The sequence below is a fragment of the Phyllopteryx taeniolatus genome, chromosome 1, assembly GCF_024500385.1.
Source record: "Phyllopteryx taeniolatus isolate TA_2022b chromosome 1, UOR_Ptae_1.2, whole genome shotgun sequence".
Lineage (NCBI taxonomy): Eukaryota > Metazoa > Chordata > Actinopteri > Syngnathiformes > Syngnathidae > Phyllopteryx > Phyllopteryx taeniolatus.
Window position 1 is genome coordinate 10,759,926 of NC_084502.1, and position 25,368 is coordinate 10,785,293.

The 25,368-nt window shown below is 40.6% G+C and overlaps 1 protein-coding gene and 1 long non-coding RNA gene across 3 annotated transcripts; one reads left to right on the top strand and one right to left on the bottom strand.

The window, feature by feature from the left end:
• Nucleotides 1-159: 159 nt before the first annotated feature.
• Nucleotides 160-25,355, bottom strand: LOC133476713 (uncharacterized). The gene is made up of 5 exons (XR_009788125.1): nucleotides 25,201-25,355; nucleotides 25,035-25,110; nucleotides 18,334-18,391; nucleotides 603-3,003; nucleotides 160-505 (listed from the first exon to the last, which is right to left on the bottom strand). It is a non-coding gene; the product is annotated as an uncharacterized LOC133476713 (long non-coding RNA).
• On the top strand, nucleotides 2,899-21,960 carry LOC133476708 (opsin-5-like). 2 transcript variants are annotated; one of them, XM_061770457.1, is made up of 8 exons: nucleotides 2,905-3,010; nucleotides 10,544-10,719; nucleotides 11,113-11,158; nucleotides 14,508-14,598; nucleotides 14,686-14,848; nucleotides 15,201-15,328; nucleotides 15,418-15,752; nucleotides 19,260-21,960. In XM_061770457.1, exons 3-8 carry the CDS (start codon nucleotides 11,117-11,119, stop codon nucleotides 19,740-19,742), a joined length of 1,242 nt encoding a protein of 413 aa, XP_061626441.1. In that variant the 5' UTR covers nucleotides 2,905-3,010; nucleotides 10,544-10,719; nucleotides 11,113-11,116; the 3' UTR covers nucleotides 19,743-21,960. The 2 variants fall into 2 exon arrangements, with proteins under 2 accessions (XP_061626451.1, XP_061626441.1); XM_061770467.1 differs by lacking the exon at nucleotides 11,113-11,158 and having other exon boundaries at nucleotides 2,899-3,010.
• Nucleotides 25,356-25,368: the final 13 nt, after the last annotated feature.

Sequence of the window (25,368 nt, forward strand, 5' to 3'; positions counted from 1 at the left end):
TAGTATTTATTTCATGGTTCCTATAAGCTTTTACAGCATAAAAGTAGACACAACAACCTTGCTTGTTTCCAAGTCGATGACTGAACAGAGAGGGTTGTCGTGGACTCAAACAAATTAGTGTTGTCTAACTCAAGAGTCTTTGCACGACTCACCCATGGATACGATTTCGAGTTACACTCTTTGCACAGCTCGCATACTGTCAGTGACCACGGCATGCAAAGCTGGCATGAACGCAGAGGACAGAGAATGTTGGAACAAGCACAGAGCACTGAGGTGCTTTTAAAGGTGAATCACTCTATAGTGTCCTCCAGGTTTGTTTTTGTCCTCATTATGGTGATGGTTGGAGGATAGACAGTTTGCATGCTGGCTCACAGACAAGGAGGCCATGTAAGCACAAGCATGACCTCACCTCATCTTTGATTGGAAGTCCTGATCCGAGAGTGCACCAACATATATGCAACGATCCTGTGAACACTAATCCTTAATCGCAATCTGATGTAAAAACCTGTGGGGTGACATAAAAAAAAATGATGGTTCCGAGATAAAACCAAGAATTGCAAAGGAATTGGGGAATGTTGTCAAATAATCCTGGGCTGGAATACCTTTTCACCGGTCGTGAAGAGACGTTGGTTTATTCCATGCAACACACATGCAAAGCAGTCCTCAGAAAAAAGTGGTTACATAAAAATATTAGTTTAGTGATTCACAGGAATGCTAAATCATAAAGATTTTCCAGTTCATACAGTAAATATTTTACATCTTCCACATACATTGCCTTTTTTTTAACAGCCCAATATTGATTTTCTGAAAGTAATTGAATTGTTACATTCTTCTTCATGTTTTGATTTACAATATAACGTGCAGGGTTCCCAATGCACTGATATAAAAACTGTTATAATGATTTTCTGACATTAATATTCACCAAGAAAGGAAAGTGCTATTATTAAAGTAACCCCAAATTAACAGGCTAATTAACATATCACAGACAGAAAAACACAGCGTACAAATTTATTTGTCTTTTCGCAGTTCCACTCGCCCCAGAATAAAGAAATGGTACGGCCGAGTCAATTTACGTTGTCCTTTCAGTAATACACGTTATGATTGACTTACAGTATCTTCTGGCTCGTTCTTGCCAGAGCGCAAGCTACTGATCACAGAAACGACAGCTTGCAACGTCGGCAAAAAAACAACAACAAAAAATAAAATAAAATACAATGTACAGCATTTTTTTTTCTTCTGATTTTTGCATCAAATAAGTGCATGGATCATTTTACACTGGACACTATGTAACCATGGATGCAAATGTCATGGAAACAATGAGTCCCTGCAATTTATCGTCACGGAATACAAATACAGTAATCATCCACTACATCATGGTTCTTGCGTCACAGTCCCACTATATTGGATATTTTTATTACAGTTGTTACTCTATCTTTTATACTGTTTTTACAATATTTTAGTCATCCATTGCTCCTGCTCTCTCTCAATACATGATATGTTTCGGCCTGACATGAAAGCAAATTTTTAGAACGAAATATTTTCCCAAAAACGTTCACGATATACGATAGTATTGTTGTTGTTTTTTTAATGCCACTGATATAATGATATTAGAGTATAATAATGAATTGTACACAGCTTACAAATTCTGCCCTAGTAATCAAACATATGAGCACAACTGTGTAATGTTCTCTCATTTACTAAATAAAAGTAGGGCTGCATTTCACAATAAGAGAAAGTAAATAACAATAAAAAGTTATCCGTGTTCAAATACAATGCTTAACTTAAGAAAAATAAAGTTAGAGTTTCCCCTTTTCTGTTTGGCATCTTGACACAACAGTGAAGTCTCAAACAATTTTACATATTTTAATTTAACAAATATTTTAGAGGTTATGTTTGTTTAAAACCTTTTGTTTGATAATGGAGTTTGATATATATATGTGCACTAATATTAACAACAACGAAAATGTGTCGAGTAAGGAAAAAAGTATTGTGTTCATTGTATTCATGGTATGACAACCCGCCCTCCTCTGCCTTTGATTGGCTTGCACCAAGACAGGAATTTAACTTTTAGTGGAAAATGATTCGCTGAAGCACTTCAGCAACACACACATACTGTACATGGGTAAGCAATGCTGTGCATCTGTGGACGCAGATTCACCATACTTTATGCGAATGGATTAATGGCATTTCGGTTCATTTCAAACGGGAAAGATACGAGTATTGTGAGTTACGTGGGTGGTCAAGGAACAAATCAAAAATCAAGGCACCACTGTACTTCAGTTTACACTGAACAGGCAATCCTCAGAAAATTTCTCTGGAGCCATAAAGCAAGTGTGGCAAAAATTTGACGCCCACAAGTTTTGACCTCCCACAATGGGTTGATCAAAAATTTGAACTGAGTCTGCAAATGTTCAAAACCAGCCGCAAGTTTCTTCCCATCCAAGTGATTGTTATTATGCGACATTAAGCTCATCTCAATGTGTCACAGCAAGTGGCCTGAGAAGGACCAGGACCCTGCTCAGGGCTTATTAACATGACAGTCCTTCTCTTTACAGCGGGCTGACATCTCAGCAGCCTCGACACAGCACAGCTACAGATCCCACGTTCCTTTAAGCAGCTTTCCGCGACTGTCATCTTGTGAGCAAGCAAGCTGCCAGCGGGGCTATACGATAAAGTAGGATGACACAGCGCTTGCCTTCCCATTCTTTTGCTCTCTCTCTGTGGCAGGCTGAGCATCTGACTGGAGCTTAGAGCCTCTCCACAATAAAGATGATGTCGTGCATGAGCGTGTCCACCTCGCGGGATGTGTGTGAGTCTGTAGTGAAGAGGAGGAGGAGGATACCTTAACTGGACTCTTTTTCTCTCTTTCCAGCTCTCTCTTCTATCTCTCTTTGTGGCACCAGGTTGTCCTCTCCATCTCCTTTTCAGTGGCTGGAGCTTCTGTCCAGTGTCCTGCTCTGCACCGGGCCTCCATGAGTTTGCCAGAGGATACGCAATTCCTTCCTGGAAGGTAAGCAGCACTGATGCTGATCACTTGGTCCACTACAAATCCTACGGCTCAGATGGTAACATGAATAAATAAATTACATTCAGTATTTGGATTACCTTGCAGTAAGGTTCAATAGTATTTGACTCCAGTTCGACATAATTGTGTGTATCTTAACTTGTGATTTATGTGAACATGTCAAGGAGCATATTGAGACTGGCAAAAAGTTATACATTCCCTGTTTTCATGTGTTTACTGAAGGTCAGGCAATGTTCAAAAGTACAAAGTAGTGAATTTGGATTGTGCTGGCTACGATGCTGAAGCACAGACATGACTTCAGCAGGAACAGTGATGAGATCACTAATCCTGCCTCTCTGCACAACCAACGCCACACACTTGGTGCTTCTTTATTTTTAGGTGCAAGTTACGATCTCTGCTATATTTTGCCACCTTTCAGACAGTTTGCTGCCATGATGTCACAATGCTTGGAGCACATTGTTCATGCTTTTCTCCATTTATGCGCTGGCTATTGTTGCCGGGGCTCACCGGGCTGTGAGATGTCAGATGTGACTTGCATGTTGTACGCAAAAAACACAATGTCTGTCTGTCTTTTTTACTACTTATCCTAATGACATAATCTAACAAGACAAGGACTTTGAAACGAAAAAAATCTAACGAGAAAACAGCTTTGTCACTAACATCACTACAAACAATGAGAAAAATGTGTTTTCTTTTTTGATGATTTTTTATTTATTTATTTATTTGTAAATGCTGGGGTTATGTCATGTTTATTTGATGAAGTGGAAGTAGCTGTGATAATATACTGATGACATTTTTCCATAATTTGTGGCTGCTGCCTACACCCTACAGGCATGTAGGTTGGACAGACAATTACAAAAATTGTAGTTTACTACAAAACACACACTTTAAGTAGTTTAGAAAGGTGGGTTAAGCATTGTGATGGGCCTTGAGCCTTAAAAATATGTGCGTTCAATACTCTCATCTACAACCCCAATTCCAATGAAGTTGGTACGTTGTGTTAAACATAAATAAAAACAGAATACAATGATTTGCAAATCATGTTCAACCTATATTTAATTGAATACACTACAAAGACAAGATATTTAATGTTCAAACTGATAAACTTGATTGTTTTTAGCAAATAATCATTAACTTGGAATTTTATGTTCCACGTTCCAAAAAAGCTGGGACAGGTGTCAAAAAAGACAAAAAGTTGAGAAATGCTCATCAAACACCTGTTTGGAACATCCCACAGGTGAACAGGCTAATTGGGAACAGGTGGGTGCCATGATTGGGTATAAAGAGCTTCCCTGAATTTCTCAGTCATTCACAAGCAAAGATGGGGCAAGGTTCACCTCTTTGTGAACATGTGCGTGAGAAAATACTCTAACAGTTTAAGGAAAATGTTCCTCAACGTACAATTGCAAGGAATTTAGGGATTTCCTCATCTACGGTCAATAATATCATCAAAAGGTTCAGAGAATCTGGAGAAATCACTGCACATAAGCGGCAAGGCCGAAAACCAACATTGAATTCCCGTGACCTTCGATCCCTCAGGCGGCACTGCATCAAAAACCGACATCAATGTGTGAAGGATATCACCACATGGGCTCAGGAACACTCAATGGCAACTTGAAAACTCTACTATGCAAAGCAAAAGGCATTCATCAACAACCACCAGAAATGTCGCCGACTTCTCTGGGCCCGAGCTCATCTAAGATGGACCGATGCAAAGTGGAAAAGTGTTCTGTGGTCCGACGAGTCCACATTTCAAATTGTTTTTGGAAATTGTGGACGTCGTGTCCTCCGGCCCAAAGAGGAAAAAAAACATCCGGACTGTTATGGACGCAAAGTTCAAAAGCCAGCATCTGTGATGGTATGGGGCTGTATTAGTGCCAATGGCATGGGTAATTTACCGTATTTTCACGACCATAAGGCCCACTTAAAAGTCTTAGATTTTCTCCAAAATGGGCGGGGCGCCTTATAATGCAGTGCCCCTTATGTGTGCACCGAGTTCCAACATCTAGAAATGTTGTGTGATGAGCGCTCCGCTTGACTTTCTTTTTTTTTTGTTTTTTTGAGCATTTCCTGCCAACACGCTGCTTACACAGAGGAAAAGCGGATGTGGCTGATGACAGGGTGCGTGAAGGAGGACGCTAAAGCCATGTCCCCGCGCCGGGGTGTTTTTTGTTTGTTTGTTTGTTTGTTTTTTTAACTGCTTGACTGACTGGGAGCATTTCTGGGGTGTGCATTGTGCAAAACAATATCGGTTTGGCTAGGGACCCCCGAAAATGTCACCTATGAAGAGACAGTTGGAAGACCAACTCGAGCAATGGATTAATGAGCAAAGAACCGCCGGGAGAAGCGTCGCAAGTCACCATTTGACTGAGTGCAATAACTCGGAGCTTGCCATCATTCCGGAAGGCTTGACGAATCGCTGGACATCCGTGTAAACAGGGCGTACAAAGTGAAGTGAGTGGCGTGGGAGCCATGGATGACAGATGGCGAACACAGCTTTACTCAGACTAGGAGGCAGCGCCGGGCGAGTTACGCCACAATTTGTGAATGAATTGTGGATATTTGTTCAAGCTTTCGTACGGCAACGAGACTGACTCGAACCTGGCGTGTTTGAACATGCCCAGCTGTTCATTTCGTATACAGAACATGAGGACTTTGATGGATTTGTGGATGATTAATCAAAAAATAACGTGAGTACATTGTTAAATACTTCAATAAAGTGCCTTTTTAAAAACATTGTTTTAGCGTGCATGCATGCTACCGTATGTTTTAAGCTAGCGTATGTTTTACCATGCCTTCGCCCAATAATAGGGTGCGCCTTATGTATGTGTTAAATACAGAAATAGACCCCGTAAGTGAGACTGCGCCTTTTAACACGGTGCGCCCTATGGTTGTGAAAATACGGTACACATCTGTGAAGGCACCATTAATGCTGAAAGGTACATACAGGTTTTGGAGAAACATATGGTGCCATCCAAGCAACGTCTTTTTCATGGACGCCCCTGCTTATTTCAGCAAGACAATACCAAACCACCTTCTGCACGTGTTACAACAGCGTGGCTTCGTGTTAAGAGTGCGGGTACAAGACTGGCCTGCCTGCAGTCCAGACCTGTCTCCCATTGAAAATGTGTGGCGCATTATGAAGCGTTAAATACGACAACGGAGACCCCGGACTGTTGAACAGCTGAAGCTGTACATCAAGCAAGAATGGGAAAGAATTCCACCTACAAAGCTTCAACAATTAGTATCCTCAGTTCCCAAACGTTTATTGAATGTTGTTGAAAGAAAAGGTGATGTAACACAGTGGTAAACATGACCCTGTCCCAGCTTTTTTGGAACATGTTGCAGCCATAAAATTCTAAGTTAATGATTATTTGCTAAAAACAATAAGGTTTATCAGTTTGAACATTAAATATCTTGCCTTTGTTGTGTATTCAATTAAATATGGTTGAACATGATTTGCAAATCATTGTATTCTGTTTTTATTTATGTTTAACACAACTTCACTGGAATTTGGGTTGTAAATCCCAGCCACTGGATGCCTAGAAATAGATAATTCGTCGGTAAATATGTGACAACAAATTGATAATGGACAAATGTTTTTTCTTAGAGTGACACTAATCGGGTGATATGAGAACCTTCCAAAGAAAACTAACAAATATGTAATTACTTAACATAAGGCTGAACCTGAATTATCATCCGAGTTGTCTCCAGAGCTCATTACACAAGATGTGTCCGAGCACTGTTTTAGAGAAAGGCCCGCAGCCACTTTGTCATGCTGCAGTGTAAATACTCGAGCATGATGGCATTTGCTTGTTACTGTCAGTGACTTTCAGTGGAGCTAGCAGTTACACACAGCAAGGGGGAAGACAATGCACTTCAATCTCACAAAAAGTCTCCCAAGGTCATTGGATAAGTACTGCACTGCTCAATGTGTGACCCACATGTGCCAGAAGTGAGGGGATACATTTAAATACAGCACCACCGCGTCAACCAAAGTTTGACAAAACGTCTCATTTAGAAAAAACCCAACATAAATGGTATAAAATATTTTGCATCCTCAAAATAGTCTGATAACAAAAAAAAAAAACATTGCAAATGGTAATTTTTTTATGCTTATCTTTAACACAGCTTCTTACATTGTTTTGCCACTTGTCCGTATCAATTCCAGCCTAAAATACTTAATCCATTTGTAAAAAAATAATTATAAATGATTATTTTAAGAACGCGGCACGGTGGACGACTGGTTAGAGCGTCAGCCTCACAGTTCTGAGGAGCGGGGTTCAATCCCCGGCCCCGCCTGTGTGGAGTTTGCATGTTCTCCCCGTGCCTGCGTGGGTTTTCTCCGGGCACTCCGGTTTCCTCCCACATCCCAAAAACATGCATTAATTGGAGACTCTAAATTGCCCGTAGGTGTGACTGTGAATGCAAATGGTTGTTTGTTTGTATGTGCCCTGCGATTGGCTGGCAACCAGTTCAGGGTGTACCCCGCCTCCTGCCCGATGTTAGCTGGGATAGGCTCCAGCACGCCTGCGACCCTAGTGAGGAGAAGCGGCTCAGAAAATTGATGGATGGATGGATGGAGGGATATTTTAAGAACTCTGGGCTGTTCATACAGCAACCTGTTATTTGTAGACTTTACGCCGATTTTATCGGTCTTATCAGTATCGGCCGATAATTGGCATTTTATGTCGATCAGCTGATCAGCTTTAATGTCATAATTCGCCGTTCCGATCAATGACATCATTGATTGGCTGCGCAAAATATATTTACTCCACGTCGCCATCGTGCGCAGTATATTTGAAACCAAAAGCGAGTTTATTTTTAGCCTTGTCGCGTGTCTTTTGACGTAACATGTAAATATCTGACGGCCAACACAGTTATTAAAAAAAACATGTCGGCGGAGTGGAACAGACAACACGTCTGAAACAGACAACACGTAATGCCCGGATCAGACTACAAGACAAATTAGCACTATGTCAGACTACTGCAATAAAACATCCATCCATCCATCCATTTTCTGAGCCGCTTCTCCTCACCAGGGTCGCGGGCGTGCTGGAGCCTATCCCAGCTGTCATCGGGCAGGAGGCAGGGTACACCCTGAACTGGTTGCCAGTCAATCGCAGGGCACATAGAAACAAACAACCATTCGCACTCACAGTCATGCCTACGGGCAATTTAGAGTCTCCAATTAATGCATGTTTTTGGGATGTGGGAGGAAACCGGAGTGCCCGGAGAAAACCCACGCAGGCACGGGGAGAACATGCAAACTCCACACAGGCGGGGACGGGGATTGAACCCGGGTCCTCAGAACTGTGAGGCTGACACTCTAACCAGTCGGCCACCGTGCCGCTGCAATAAAACAATAAAATAAAATATAACAATAAAATATTCAGATACCAACGCATCCCGTTTTTTTACGCTCACTCTGCTTTATCTTGTCAACTCAAATACGACCGGATACACTTATCACCGTGGCGACGACAACAAGAGTTGGAGCGCGCCAACTATATTATAAAAACAAAATGGGGGAAAACGTGTGTTGGTGGTCACCGGTGCTCAGGACAGGAGAGGAAGTTCATTTAAGGGTTGCTTGAGGTATCTTCACGTACTTTTAATACGATACGGCTCGCAAGCAGGCATCAAAAACGTTATGTAGCCTAGCAAGCTACTGCTAGCACGAACAGTTGGACGTAAACATGCTGCCATTCTGTCGAATCATGCTCTAAAGTTTCAGTGTGGGTGAAGTCATTTAATTAAAAATAAAGTAATTTAATTACAGTAAGTTAGCACCCATTATTTCTGTCATGTAATGTTGGTTTGACCTGACTGATTATAGAATACACAATCTGACTAGAACAGTGATTTCCAACCTTTATGGAGCCAAGGCACCTATTTTACAATTGAAAAAATCTCACGGCACACCAACAAACAAAAATGTCACAAAAAGTGGATACATTAATTACTGTATTTACTTCCTGCCATCTAATAGAAGACCATTCATTTGTTCTGTATCACTATGCCTCACTGGCATAAATAGAGGAACAAAGATACATTATTTATTGTAAATGGAATTTTTTGAGCAATTAGATACACAAGTATATACAGTAAATGAAAAGATCATTTAAATAGACACATTCCTCTATCATGTGATCGGATCGGTGATCGGTTATCCGTTTTTTAAACTCGCTAATCAGTCCCAAAAATCCTAATTGTGTAAAGCCTAGTTATTTGTACACTTTTCTGCACTGTCACTTTGAAATAATGTCCTACTTTTGAAAAAAAACAATGTAAATAAAAAAAGAATTATAATATTTAATAATTTTACCAGTAATGTATTTTTAATCAAAAAACTAATCAACCGATTAATCAATTATTAAAATAATCGTTAGTTGCACCCTTCAAAAAAAATACTATAACTAAAAAAATCCTTCCTTGATTTAACGATACTTAAAGATTAGAATTAAATTACCATAATCATTTGTTGTCTATGGATAATAATTGTATTTGTTCGTATTTTGCTTTGTTTTACTCTGCTGTCTGCTGCCAGGTTGGCATTACAAATGAGAATCTGTTCTCAATTGTCTTACCTTGATAAATAAAGGTTAAATAAATACAAATAGCTAAAACAAAGTCAAAACTGATATTGAGATGGGTAGCCATAAAGAGAAAGTGACATGCCAGTACTTGCCAATCCACTACTAAATGGCAAGAAACTGTGATTACAAAGAAAAGTAACATGACCTTTAAGGGAAAACAGCCATCTCAAAACTCTGTTGACATGCAGCATGTGAACATAAGCGCGACCGGATGCATCAAATCTTTTCCTCAAACATAAAAGTATTGTGCTTGATAAAACAGGTCTGTAAATTAAAATAGTTTACTTCACATGCCATCATCGAGATGTTAGTGGCCCTTTCTCATATCATGGCTGAACTGAAGACTTATTCAACGTGGTTGACGTACTGGTTGGGTGACAGCAATGTTACAGCCCAGCCTCTAAATGCAGACAGAATGGGCCATAGGCACAGTTGAGCCGCTCGGGCTCTTCCAGGCTCTTGCCATCTGCCCCCACCCTGGAGGTATTTTTTTCCCCTTCACACAGACAAAATGCATCACAGATTCCACATTATACAACACATAGATTATGCCAGCATTGTCGGCTGACAATGCATTCATTGAATTGATGGTTTCTTTGGCAACCCTAAAAAATGCATATTACAAAAATGCATCAAAATATAAGAGTGCACCAGAGAGACATTAAAAATGGGGCATAAGCATTTGTCTTCTTTTTAATGCCACTCAGATGGGGGGGGGGGGGGGGGGGGTCAGTATTTACTGGTGTGCTCACTTGCATCGCAATGAAGTCTCTCTCTTCATCCCATGTGATTGCCTCAGTCCTTGAGAGCCAACGTTGCCTTTGAATAATCTCAAATAGTATCGCCACACATTTTTCTCCTGCATGTGTGGTTTCCTCTGATTTCTTTCCAATTCATTTTCCATCCCTCTATAATGCAGAGCGATGAGCAGAATAGCAATCGTCACTTTGTTTGCGGTTTGTGGCAAAAGGAGACACTGATTACGTCTGACTCAGAACAAGACAAAACAGGAAGCTCATGGACCGCTGCAGCAAAGTGGAGATTGTGGAGTACAATACTGCCATGTCAAAAGCTAAGGCACAGTAACAAGCTAAGGTAATGTTACCTTGTGTTTATTTTTTTCATTTTTAGCTGTGTCTCATCAAAAGATTCAATGCACCATAATTACAAATCTGCTGGTGCGGAAGTAGAATACATCACCAATATGTGAATAAATTGGCACGCTTAGAACCCCCAGCTCACCAGGTACTAGAAATAATTCTTTGTTGTGTCTGGTTTTGCCAGTGGAAAAGTGTAAATAGTGAATACTGCTCAGTGGAAAAGGGGTATACGAAAACACAGACCTCCTCCAACGTCGTATTGTTAATGAAAATCCTGAACAACTTAATCCAGAGCCACAGAATATTGGTTAAGAAAGTTCAGAATCCTGATAATTCATCCATTTAAACACATTTCACGAACTTCAACAAGTCCATTCATTCTTTGCAGTGTTATGATTTCACCAGGCATTCTTCAAGTTCAAGTCTTTGCTTTGGTAAGTAGGCTTATTGTTTCAGCCAACGCCAAAAGTCAGTGTGTTAAATCGGGGTTACTGGTTGGCCACTCTTACGGTCCACGCCAACCGGGGAAGTGGGTATTCAGCCATTAACGACAATAGCAAAAAGTGGGAAGGGCCCCATTTTGAATGAAAGTCAAATCATCTACATTTCCCAAGGACTGATAACTGCCCAGATTTAATCTTGCAGCACAGCAATCATGACATTGCGAACAATGAATGGATCCACAATCCTTCTGACACCGCTTGCTATATTTTTCAATATTTATTTTTTATATATTTAGTGACTATCGAATACATTCCCGCGCTGGATCACTTGGTGGCGCTCTAAAATGCCGTCGCGGAAATGACGTATTGTACATACGAACGGGCAGGCCCATATGTGGACAGCATGCAGGTCGACTAAGCCATAGAGAAAGGCGAAAGCATGCGGGGTTGGAAGGAGAAGGAGGAGGCCGGAAAAGCATTTAGCCAACGTCATATGGAAGCGACGAAGGCTTTTTTGTAATGCTGAATTCCAGCTTTAAAGGGGAACTACGATAAACCCCAATATTTTTAATGAAATAATATATTGTATGTGCCAGCACTATTTAAAACACATTACTTTGATTAATATTGCATTCGTAGAACAAGAATTAAACGCAATAATTTATTAATGCAAGGGGGGCGCCATGTTTGGGAAATCATTTTCAGCTGCAGACCGGAAGGGACGTCGAAGCGCAAGTGGTGCATTGCCTGCTAATACACCCATTGAACTCTGTTGGCTGATGTTGAGAGCAATGGATTTAATCCTTCCCTTCTGTGTACACCATGGCTGAAATGGAAAACCTGTAGCCGTCATCAGAGGAAGTGTAGCAAAGAGTAAAAGTGTTGTACATTAATTTGTTGACGTGAAAGAGGTCCGCAAAAAGGGATCCAAATCAGCTCACAACTCAGTAAGTGCATGTGGATGATAAGGTATATGACCATGGTTTATTATGCAGCTTTTGTACATGAAATCAAATATGTAGCTTGTCGTTGTTGAACATTTACTAACTCCATGGTTTTCTCAGTAAAGAAAGCAGGCAGGCATTCTTGCAAATTGCAAAGAGTGACAAGACCTAAAAATGGCGGAGCCCTGTAAGCGAGTACAGGACAGCAGATGCAATGTTTTTAACTTTGTTTTTTTTTTTTTTTTAGAATGAAGTAAAAAGCAGTTGATAAAGAAGATAGGCACATTTAAAATATTTGTCATCTTGGGTTTAGTTCCCCTATAATTGTCATAGAACAGAAACAGAAAAAAAAGAAAAAAGATTAAATTCGTAAATATCAAAGAACAAAACATTTCAGAAAAAAATCAAGACCACCAACACTGCCCAAACTCTTCTAACAATCTATTAGAATCATTGATTAACTCAGAAGTATCTCTGGGATTGTCACGCATGCATCAGCTCTCCATTACTGCAAGATGCACGCTCACTATTTACTTTACTACGGTTATAACTGGTCAGTTGTGCGTAAACACGCATTTAGTGGTAGAGCAACGTGATAACTGCATTGTTTTGTACTGTCTAGTGTGATACATTGCACAACCCCAATTCCAATGAAGTTGGGACGTTGTGTTAAACATAAATAAAAACAGAATACAATGATTTGCAAATCAGGTTCAACCTATATTTAATTGAATACACTACAAAGACAAGATATTTAATGTTCAAACTGATAAACTTTATTGTTTTTAGCAAAAAATCATTAACTTGGAATTTTATAGCTGCAACAGGTGGCAAAAAAGACTGACAAAGTTGAGGAATGCTCATCAAAACACCTGTTTGGAACATCCCACAGGTGAACAGGCTAGTTGGGAACAGGTGGGTGCCATGATTGGGTATAAAAGGAGCTTCCCTGAATTGCTCAGTCATTCACAAGCAAAGATGGGGCGAGGTTCACCTCTTTGTGAACAAGTGCGTGAGAAAATACTCGAACAGTTTAAGGACAATGTTCCTCAACGTATAATTGAAAGGAATTTAGGGATTTCTTCATCCACGGTCCATAATATCATCAAAGGTTCAGAGAATCAGGAGAAATCACTGCATATAAGCGGCAAGGCCGAAAACCAACATTGAATGCATGTGACCTTCGATCCCTCAGGCGTCACTCCATCAAAAACCGAAATCAATGTGTAAAGGATATCACCACATGGGCTTAGGAACACTTCAGAAAACCAATGTCAGTAAATACAGTTCGGCGCTACATCCGTAAGTGCAACTTGAAACACTACTATGCAAAGCAAAAGCCATTTATCAACAACACACAGAAACGCCGCCGGCTTCTCTGGGCCCGAGCTCATCTAAGATGGACCGATGCAAAGTGGAAAAGTGTTCTGTGGTCCGACGAGTCCACAATTCAAATTGTTTTTGGAAATTGTGGACGTCATGTCCTCCGGGCCAAAGAGGAAAAGAACCATCCGGACTGTCATGGACGCAAAGTTCAAAAGCCAACATCTGTGATGGTATGGGGCTGTGTTAGTGCCAATGGCATGGGTAACTTACACATCTGTGAAGGCACCATTAATGCATACAGGTTTTGGAGAAACATACGCTGCCATCCAAGCCATGTCTTTTTTCGTGGACACCCCTGCTTATTTCAGCAAGACAATGCCAAACCACATTCTGCGCGTGTTACAACAACGTGGCTTTGTAGTAAAAGAGTGCAGGTACTAGATTGGCCTGCCTGCAGTCCAGACCTGTCTCCTGTTGAAAATGTGTGGCGCATTATGAAGCATAAAATACGACAACGGAGACCCAGGACTGTTCAACAGCTGAAGTTGTACATCAAGCAAGAATGGGAAATAATTCCACCTACAAAGCTTCAACAATTAGTGTCCTCAGTTCCCAAACGTTTATTGAATGTTATTAAAAGAAAAGGTGATGTAACACAGTGGTAAACATGACCCTGTCCCAGCTTTTTTGGAACCTGTTGCAGCCATAAAATTCTAAGTTCAGGATTATTTGCTAAAAACAATCAAGTTTCTCAGTTTGAACATTAAATATCTTGTCTTTGTAGTGTATTCAATTAAATATAGGTTGAACATGATTTGCAAATCATTGTATTCTGTTTTTATTTATGTTTAACACAACGTCCCAACTTCATTGGAATTGGGGTTGTAAATCCAGAGTAGTCCTGCTGGCTTTCACCAGATGATTAAGTATCTAGAGTGAACTTGAGACCCAATTATTTAGTTAATAGCAAGAGAACAGAAGCTATTGGAATGTCTGCCGGTGTTCGTGTACAGTGTTCATCGATTCATTCCAAATATACTCATCGATGTGCCAACATTAACATGTTTTAGATGGGAAATGCTTCAGACACAACTGCTGTGTTTACCTCCACTATGTCCAAGGAGTATGACGTTGTCATGGGCTCACTCTACATCTTATTTTGTGAGTACACTCCAAGCGTAAATCTCTGCCACGTTGATCCTGGGCGACAAATCCACGTGGGTGAGCAATCTCTTATTTTTCCCACAGGCATGCTGTCGCTCCTGGGCAATTGCATTCTGCTACTTGTTGCATATCACAAGCGCTCAACGCTGAAGCCAGCCGAGTTCTTCATTATCAATCTCTCAATCAGTGACCTTGGGATGACGCTCTTTTTATTCCCCATGGCAATAGCATCATCCTTTTCACACAGGTATGTCATTGGGCACTGATCCCCCTCTTACAGAAGATCCATGCGAAAAAAAAACTAAAATCCCAAATCGTCGTTTTTTTGTCACGCAAGTTTTCAAGAGCATATTGCAGTAATCCCACAGATTTTGTCTATCGCAGGGGTGATCTGGAAGGTAACCCCCACGAAAGACGAAATCCGTGAAGTAGTGACCATATAATTATTTTATTATTTATATATATTTTTAAGCATTATGCTTTTGTCAGCCACCAGTATCAGTATGGGCCCTAAAAATCCCAAATCAGTCTGTCTCTATTTCATATTTCAGTCGGATTGCCCACAGTCTGCACCATTTCTTTCTCCTTTCCGCATACAGGTGGCTGTTTGGAGAGATCGCCTGTCAGCTCTATGCAATGTGTGGAGTATTGTTTGGTCTCTGCAGCCTGACAAACCTCACTGCCCTCTCCTTTGTGTGCTGCCTGAAAGTCTCTTTTCCAAATCACGGTGAGAAACTGATGGACAACCAACACGTGGCTAAGACGTAAACCCTGTTGAACAGCAAAACAGCTCACTGTATTTCCTGTCTTTATCAGGCAACAAGTTCTCTTCGGCACATGCTCGCCTCCTAGTGGCTGGAGTGTGGTGTTACGCGTCAGTGTTTGCCGTGGGGCCTCTGGCACAGTGGGGACGATACAGCTCGGAACCTTACGGCATTGCCTGTTGCATTGACTGGCACGCGCCTAACCAAGAGCTTTCAGCTTTGTCGTACACTGTCTGCCTTTTTGTCTTTTGTTACGCGCTGCCCTGCACCATCATCTTCCTCTCCTACGCGTCCATCCTGCTTACAGTGCGAGGGTCTCGTAAGGCTGTCCAGCAGCATGTGTCGCCACAAACCAAGACTACCAGTGCGCAGTTTCTTATTGTCAAGGTCAGAGTGAGGGACTTTCTCTCATCAATATTAGCTACTTGAGAGAGCATGTGATGTGGAATAAAATGGTGGTAAAAAGTGGTAAAAAAAATACTGTACAGTGGTGCCTTGAAAGATTCAAATCATTCTTGTAAAATAATATTTGTAATGTTTTTTTTAACAAATAGCACTGCGTAATATTGTACTTTATAAAGAAAAAAGAAATACTATGTAAAGTCAAAGAGTTCGTGCAACAAGCTTAATTCTTTGCCGCTCCTTCAAGTATGTGCAATTTGGCCACTGGATGGCAGTATAATACATGTCCTGCAGATCAAACCAAGTAGCGTTTCACTCAACTACACTAAGTGACTCAGTAATCTGCAGTAATATTAGTCATTTTTCACAGAGGATAAAGAATGCCTGTGAGTACTGTTATTGTCTGTCTACATCGTCGTTGCACCGATTGTGTTTAAATATCCGTTCCTTGAAGCATTAGCCCATTTACGGCGTTTCCAATTATGTGTTAGCATTACACTAGCGAACTTGTAGGCAAAGTTATGTGGTTGTTTTAAATACACAACACTCAGTTCTCTTTGTTTAATATTTCGTTTGACAAAGTACTATTGGTCAGCCGTCTATGGCATTTTGCATTTTTTGTCAGCATTAAGCTAAGCGGACTTTCCCTGAGGCAAAGCTATGTGGTGTAATTCTCTTTGTTTTATGTTTGGTTTGACGATAAACTGTGAGTGGCATTAAACAGCTTGAAGCCTCTTTGTTGAAGATTTGTTCACCACCTGCCAAACTGCTGCTTGTTGTGAAGTGAGCTGAGTTGATTCACTGCCACTACACAGCGCTCGTATCTCAATTTTTTTGCTAGCTAGTCAAAGTAAAATAAATAAATAAATAAATAAAAATCGGCCGAACGATGGCTCGTAATTGTATCTCGAAAAACTGTTAAATTGGGTCACTCGTATTTTAAGGCACCACTATATGTATTTGCCATGGCCAAGCTGGACTACAAGGAGTTTATTTTTTATTTTTTTTGGAGTGGTGGTACAACTGTGGAACAGGAAAGAACACATTCAAATTTTCAGCAGCAGAAAGCACTCGTGAGAGTGCTGTGCTGCTTTTGCACTGCACAGTAACAGCTTGCCTTGATTTTTGGTGTGATGGTTTTTCTACTTCAAAATATTTCTGTGGGAAACTACGAAAATAAGGCTTAACAATAGAGGAAAACTGGGGATGTTGCTGTGTTCAGAATTAACCAATCACATTCAAACTCATGTGAAGTGAAAGTCAGCACATAACTGTCAACATTTAAAGTGCTGATTAACCCCAAAAGAGGTTAAGGGGACTACAGATGAAAACTAGCCTTCTGGCTAATTCTGGCTTTTTTAACCATGTGTACTTCATGTGTTTTATGAAATTGCATTGTCCCCTTTCAAATAAACTAAACTGAACTGATCAGCTCTTCCAGTCAGGTTTTCTTGACAAAGGCTGAAGGTTTTTTACTGCCACTCTGTGCTATTTGAAACTGTTCATAATTCTCTCCATCTTGACTAAGGCCCCAGTTACAGCAGAAGAAAAAAAAGAAGAAAAGTTTGTTGCTGCCATCACTATGCCTTCACTTTCAGTATGGTGTTCTTTTGGTGATTTAGGAGTGATCTGTTTGCACCAAAAATAAAACGTCAAGTTTGGAATAATTGCCAAAATGTTTAACCTTGGTTTCATAACGCCAATTTTCCCACATATGTTTGTGGGATTTCAAGTTTTTCATGTCTTTGTAAAGCAGGGTTTCATCTTGCCCTCCTACCGCATAGCCCAGACGTACATATGAAGAAAAAGGGAGATTGTCAATCATGTGTAGCAAACAGCCAGTACTTTCCAGAAATTCCTGCTGCTCCTTTAATGTTGTTGGCCGTGTGGCAGCCTCCCTGACCAGTTTTCTTCTCATCTTTTCGTCAATTGTGGAGGGATGTCCAGTTCTTTGTAATGTCACTGTTGTGCTCTATTTTCTCCACTTCATCATGACTGTCTTTACTGTGTTCCATGATACATTTAATGCCTTGCAAATTATTTTGCACCCTTAGTGGGTCCTCCATTGCTCATCTGCAACTGGTTCAAAATGCTGCAGCTTGTCTTTTAACTGGCACAAGGAAGTATGAGCATATATCACCTATTTTAGCTTCACTCCACTGGCTGCCTGTTCGTTTTAAGATTCCTTTTAAAATGGTCTCAGGTCATTTCATGTTGTTGTTGCAGCTCCAAAACTCTGGAATGTTTTGCCACTCCACATCAGACAAGCCTCATCTTTGTCTCATTTTAAATCCTTGCTTAAAACCCATCTTTTTATGCTGGCTTTTAAAACCAGTTAGCGTGTCTGATGTGTTGTGTGGGCAGTGCATTTTATTTGAAGTTGATTTTACTTCTTCATTTTATGTAGTTTTCATATAAATTTATGTTATCCTTTTTATCCTTAGTTTTACATCTTTTCTGCTGTGTTTTTATTGCATTGTACAGCACTTTGGGAACTTTGTGTTTGTTTAAATTGTGCTATATAAATAAAGTGGATTGGATTGGATTGGTTTCACTTAACTGATACCTTCGAAGAATGAGATCTCTCTGATACTGTGGAAGATCTCTGCGGACCATGGCTTGTGCTGTAAGAGATCACAACAAAAATGTCAGGAAAAGCCTAGAAAATCTGAACTTTATTTGGGGTTAATTAGACTTTAAATGGTGGCAGGTGCGTGCTGACTCCCTTTTAACATGAGTTTGAATGTGATTGGTTCATTCCACAGCCACATCCCCGCTTATAAGAGGATGTGCACACTTGTCCAACCACCTTATTGCAGTTGTTTATTTTTAACTTTCCCTCTGCAAAAGATTTAACGTAATTTTCAATTGAATCATAGCTCAAATTAATGGCGGAAAATGTTTTTCAATTACTTATCTTGGTCTCATTTTCTATAGCACAAAACACTGGCATTTGAACAGGGCTGTGTAGACTTTTTATACCCACTGAAAATAAATAATAATAATAATACCCTTTTTCACACACACACAAAAACTCTGACATGAATCAAAAAGTTCTGACACACACAGAAAAAAGTCACACACCCAAAAACGTCTTGCTTTAACTAACGCTATATTCTCATTTGTTGACTTCACCGACAGGCCAGGTACGCCTTGTAAAGGTACACATACATTCAACGTCACAGTTACTACGGTGTAGACCTAGAGCCGGTGATAGAGTTGCCCATACTCTCTTTATCTATGGCTCTGTGTAGAACATGAGTATGGTGACCCCAAGTGGACAAAATTATCTGTACTTAAAAGGCATATAATGTGGTATTATACTGGATGCATGAAGCTTTACATTATACGTAAATAATCAAATAAATATTTGGTCGCTTCTTCACAGATTTCATCTATCGCGGGGTTAGTCTGGAACGTAATTGCTGCGATAAACAAGGGATTATTGTATATGGTTTTACAGCACATGCATCTGTATATTCTTTTCCACAGCTGTCAGTAGCAGTGTGTATAGGCTTCCTCGGTGCTTGGACTCCCTATGCCGGTGTGGCCATGTGGTCAGCATTCAATGATGCCACACAGGTGCCTCCTTCAGCATTCGCCGTGGCCGCAGTGTTTGCAAAATCCTCCACCATCTATAATCCAGTGGTCTACCTGCTGTGTAAACCTAACTTCCGCGAGTGTCTCTACAGAGACACGTCTATGTTACGGGAGAGGGTCTATAGGGCAAGTCCACTGTCAGATTTGAAAGAACGATTGGGTTCCACCCCGCAGCGCAACAAAGACACAAGCACCACCACGCGCTTCTCAAATGGGCAAGTGGACAACTGTGAGGCGTTTCTTCACTACACTGACAATCCAGCCAAGTTTCAGGTGACCACACCCCAAAGGACCGCTTGCATACCGACTGGATCTGTTCACATAGAGGTGACACTCAGCCAGCTTGCGGCCAAACCACTGGCTAACTTCCTCTAGTGGGGCTGCCTCCTCCACTCATGAGGCAAACAAGACAAGACAAGCAAGCACTCAGAAACACAATAACTTCACCAGGAATGGACAACAAAGCAGAGAGGGTTTATTGTGTACACGTTGGAAGACTTTACTAAATTGCAAGATTGGGAGCTTCCATTGTATTCCCATTCTCTACATCATGGGAGTAAAACTTAACTTTCACTGCCATTGATGGCTGTTGAATTCAAATATCCACATTAACATGGAGGAATGACAGTGAATGAGTTAAGGCCCGTTGGTGGGCCAGACATAATTTTTTTGTCTACTTCTTGTTTCTTGTTGAATGGATGTGTTCTTTTCTTTTTGGCAGAAATTCTATAAGAAAATCTTTTGTCACTTTTTCACAGATAGTACAAGCAAAAATACAAAATACCTTCCCAGTATAAATTGAAGAATATGCAATGTGTCCTTGAGATGGGAGTGCCTTGGCATTTTCGGGATACAAGTTGTCACTTGGACATTTTTTTGTCTTGAGACACAAGCGTAATTGGAGATACGAGTGCACTTCAGACCCCCCAATGCGACATGGCGCCAGCAAATTTGACAACATCCAGCCATCATTAATTCACCTTGGTTTCCTTGCAGTTGACGGGCAATATGAATTGATGGCACAAATATGATGATTTGTCAAGGCAGGAGTATACCTTCGATACAGTTGTGTTTTGTGCTCGCATTTTCCGTGCCAGCGGTTACATGGAGAGCAAATGTTATAAAGGGGTGTGTAGGTTTTTATCAGTCATTGGGGCCCTTCAAGGGAACCTATAACTAAATGTCGCTTGCGATGAAAATGAGTTTAAAACCCTGTCTTAACATTAATACTACCCTGTCATAGAGAAATGCCAGCGATAAAGATCTGCTAGTTTTTATCTTTTCAAACCAGAATAATAGGAACAATTTTGTCTGTTGATAAGGCACCTTGACCTCTGTTGTCTCAATTTACAGCAATTCTTTTTCTGAATTACTGAATTATAAGTAGCTTTCTAACGAGAGCGAGAGAAGGAACCCCTCTAGCTTCTAAGATAATCTGAATGTCATTTTAAATGAGCGAATCATTCTTTTGCATAAAACAGAGCACAGTGTGAGGACACCTGCCTGTGTAAATGTCAAACATGTTAAAGTGTGGGTTTTGTCTCTTTGAAATTATGTGCAAATGTTCTGTATGTCGACATCCTTGTGACAAAGAGGTTAACAGTTTCTGTACATGTTCTGTCTTGAGCGCCACACTCAATTCATTCATTCATCTTCCGTTTCGCTTATCCTCACTAGGGTAGCGGGCGTGCTGGAGCGTATCCCAGCTATCTTCGGGCGAGAGGCGGGGTACACCCTGAACTGGTCACCAGCCAATCGCAGGGCCCATATAAAAAATAACCATTCGCACTCACATTCACAACTATGGGCAATTTAGAGTATCCAATTAACCTACGCTGCATGTTTTGGGGATGTGGGAGGAAAACGGAGTACCCGGAGAAAACCCACGCAGGCACGGGGAGAGCATGCAAACTCCACACAGGGGGGCCGGGATTTGAAACCAGTCGTACACCGTGCCGCCCACACACAATTGTGTGACATGAAATCCCCAGCAGCTGCTGATCTCGTTAAGGACGGAATCCACCAACTTCTGACAGCCACTTTTCGCCACAGGGACTGACTATTTCATGTGGAAAAGACAGATTTCAGTGGTGAACTTTAATGAACAGGCGCCTATGTGAACTATATTGTCGTATTTTATCAGGACAGCATTGTCACTCTAACACTGTAAAAATTATTTGAATAATTTTTAAAGCCATTCGTGTGTATTTTTTTTTTTTTTTTTTAATTATAACTCTCAAGTTGTTTTTTGGGGGGGATGATTCTCTTCTTGGATGGCTGTCTAGCCCACTTTGTTCTGACATTAAATTGAGGAGAGTAGCTATCCTCAAGGAGTTCACTATGCAAAGACACAGCTTAGTAACCAGGATCAGACACACACACAAGAGGGTTTCATCAATATTTTGTCAAGAAAAGAATAATCAGAGGCCCATGCAGACCAGCACAACTGTGACTGAGTCTTTTAACCAGCATACATTGGAAGTGTTTCTATCCTCTGTACAGTTCTTGTACTGTGCTCTTTTTCTTAATCTCAGTGCAATTGTAAAGCATTTATCAAACATGCATGATACTGCACATATGACAAAATACTCATGTGATGATACTGTGCTGTATATAGCTTCATGTATGCACAGAAAAATATACAAACATAAAATATTGCTCTGGGCTTGATTAAGCCAAGGTCTGTTTATTATGGAGATTGTGTGTAAATGTAGTGGATGGGCGGAAGGGGTCCGAAGCGAAATGCATCATTGCTCGAAAAGGGTTTGAAATGATAGGATTCTGTAAAAAGAGGGGGGGGGGGACAGATCAATCTCGAAAACAACAAAAAACGCTTAAAGTGTTGTTGGATTTGTAAAAAAAAAAGAGTAGTGGTGTGTCGGTTGTGAATGAAATGGCTCTTACAACCGGTTCTTTGTGTGGGCTCTTTGAAGTGAACGACAAGTCCGGCTCCTCCCGTAGTACGCTTCAAAGAGCTCACATGTGATTGGTCAATATGTGGCATCATCTCTGACTGCGCGCAGAGCAGAAGTGAAGGGGTAGTTACACGCACACACGGCACAGATCACAGAGGAGGAAGACAAGAGAGAAACAACAATAGGCCACAAACGGAGACAACGCAAACACGCTGGTAAGGAATAGTTAAGAAAATGAGTGACAGCAGAAAAAGAAGTAGAATCTTGACACAATTAAACTTAATTGACAATACAAATTGTTTTTTCAAGAAAAAAAAATATTCTTATCACGCTGGCCCCCACAATTACCAGCACAAGTGCAATAGATAGACTAAAGACAAGCACTTGAACCTGATATTAACAAAGGTGCCAGTTAGGGTTGGGCATCGTTTGAATTTGGGCGATTCTGGTCCTGATTCCGGTTCCTTATTTCGATTCCAAACGATTCTCAATTCTGATTCTTTTAAGGTGCTGGGTCAAAAAAGTTTGCATGGTTTATATAAAGGGTGTCCAAATTATGACCATCCATTTTCTTAGCAGCCCGCAGCATAGACTAAAATGAACATTTGACTCGAGGTTTTTATAACCAGTGTCAATATCAAACCTATGAACTAAAAGGCAATGTGTGTGGAACCAACCCAATTGACTTAATATTAATTAATTAATGTTTCAGCTAAAAGTTAAATATAGAATTGTTAAAATAGTTATTTTAACCATTTTATTTTATTGTTTCACTCACCCAGTGGACTGGGAGTTGACTTCACTTGCAAAAAGATTTTTTTTTTGTTAAATATAGCTACCCCTGTATTCTGTTTCATCACATCCAATGGTTTATATGTGCAAGTCTTGACTTGACTTCTTGTTTTAAGATTGTAGCCTTTTATTTTGAAGGGTACGCACCGGAACGCAGAATTTTTGCACAAAAATTCACTTCACACGGCACCGGTGATTGTTTTTGAAATTATTTTTTTGTTTTTCATGGATGGAAACAAATGCTATAAAACGCTGCTTCCTTTCCCTACCCACAAATCAGGCACAAGGTTAGTGTTTGTGATACTGCGAGACATTTATGTGAATTTTGTCCAAATTCATTGTGATGTAAAGTTGCTACAGTGAAGTTTTAGCCCAATGTTAAGTTGTTTTTTTTTTGTCATCGGCGCTTCCGTTGGTTTGAAGACTAAAATAAACGTTAAAAACCATCAGTGGAAGCACCCGTTTACCTTGTTAGCTGTCTCAATGTTGGCATAGACATATTTTATTGTTTCACTCACCCAATTGACTGAGAGTTGACTTGACTTAACCTCCGCGCGGTGGAGGTCCAGTTGTTAAAGGTCCCATATTTTGGCTATTTAGACCAACATAGAGTGACTCTCAAACATGGACTTATTATAAAAGTGTCTACTTCATTTAAAAAAAGAACCTTGGATTTCTTCATACTACTGTCCAGAAAAGGCCCTCTGAGAGGTACTTCTGTTTGACCCAGTTTTGTATTTGCTTTCTCCATATTTGGTTAAGACCGCCCCCTTTCGTCTGATTAGTTGCCGCCATGGCGGCCGACTGGTGAGAGCGTCAGCCTCACAGTTCTGAGGTGCGGGGTTCAATCCCCGTCCCCGCCTGTGTGGAGTTTGCATATTCTCCCCGTGCCTGCGTGGGTTTTCTCCAGGCACTCCGGTTTCCTCCCGCATCCTAAAAACATGCATTAATTGGAGACTCTAAATTGCCCGTAGGCATGACTTTGAGTGCGAATGGTTGTTTGTTTCTATGTGCCCTGCGATTGGCTGGCAACCAGTTCAGGGTGTACCCCGCCTCCTGCCCGATGACAGCTGGGATAGGCTCCAGCACGCCCGCGACCCTAGTGAGGAGAAGCGGCTCAGAAAATGGATGGATGGATAGTTGCCGCCATCTCACACACTTGTGACACTACACATTTATGTTGACAGTGGTGGCTCAGGAGTGGAGAGTTAGGCGGAGAGCTTTGCTAGTGACCTAGATAAGCTCGAGAAATTGGAATGACCTGATTTCAGGCCTCTTGGTATAAAAATATCTAACTCAGGAATAAGTGGATGATTTTAATTAATATTTAACACATTTATTGCGGCACCATAGAGAAGTATAACATATGGGACCTTTTAATTAAAATTAAAAAAAACAAGTATTTTTTGCATTTTATTTTTTGTAGCACCAGGAGTAGTGGATAAATATAGGCATATTTTATGATACAATTTACATGTTTTTTTTACATTAGTATGCATAATTTTATATTATTTCTGGGTTATACATTAATTACAAATAAATCATTTTAAGTAGCCAATGAAATCTGAAGAGCCGTTTGGGAGCCGAAAGATCCAGGTCTTTTTAGTAAGCAGATCTAACCAAGCTACCAGTGAGAATGTGTTGCTTTGGAGGATGTTTTTTATTAAAAATTTATTAAAAATCTTTTTTCCAGAATTCCTGCACGAAAGGGCTCATTTCTTCCCAAGTTAACAAATATCATATCATTATTACGATATCATCGGTAAACGGGCCGCTACTGTTTTCTTATGACATGGCACCCCCTGCTGTACATAAACGGCAAATGATGTGTGTGGTTGTATTAGCGTGTGCCGGGTTACACAAAGGAAACTACCAACAAGAAAGGAAGATCCAAGATAACCAATTTAAGTAACAAAAACAATTTGTTTATCATGTGTGCCTCTGCGCATATTTAACTTACTAGCTCCATTGTGTACAGGCGTCACCATTGTGGACCCAAATGCCAGGAAGCAGGCAAAGATGGAGTCCAACTTTTACTAGAAAACATCAAAAAATAAAAACCCTGGATTATCAGTAACAAACACGTTACGCCCACAAATACTGGGTTTGCACTTTTTAACACAAACCTTAGCTTTTAGCTCAAGTCTAGTATATGCATATGGAGAGCATGCCTGACTATACGTCGTCATCACATCACCGACCAAAAAAATTGTTTGTTAACCGGGCTGCCATTTTGTCAGCCGGAAGTCACTGGTTCGTTGCTATGTTACTCGACGTCACTTACCGAATGTGAA

Bases quoted from the DNA above. Each gene is read 5' to 3' on its own strand.
- LOC133476708 (XM_061770457.1), top strand. From the start codon at position 11,117: ATGATTTCACCAGGCATTCTTCAAGTTCAAGTCTTTGCTTTG. The intron at 11,159-14,507 runs GTAAGTAGGCTT...AACATGTTTTAG, and splicing joins AAGTTCAAGTCTTTGCTTTG to ATGGGAAATGCTTCAGACAC. The intron at 14,849-15,200 runs GTATGTCATTGG...TTCCGCATACAG, and splicing joins GCATCATCCTTTTCACACAG to GTGGCTGTTTGGAGAGATCG.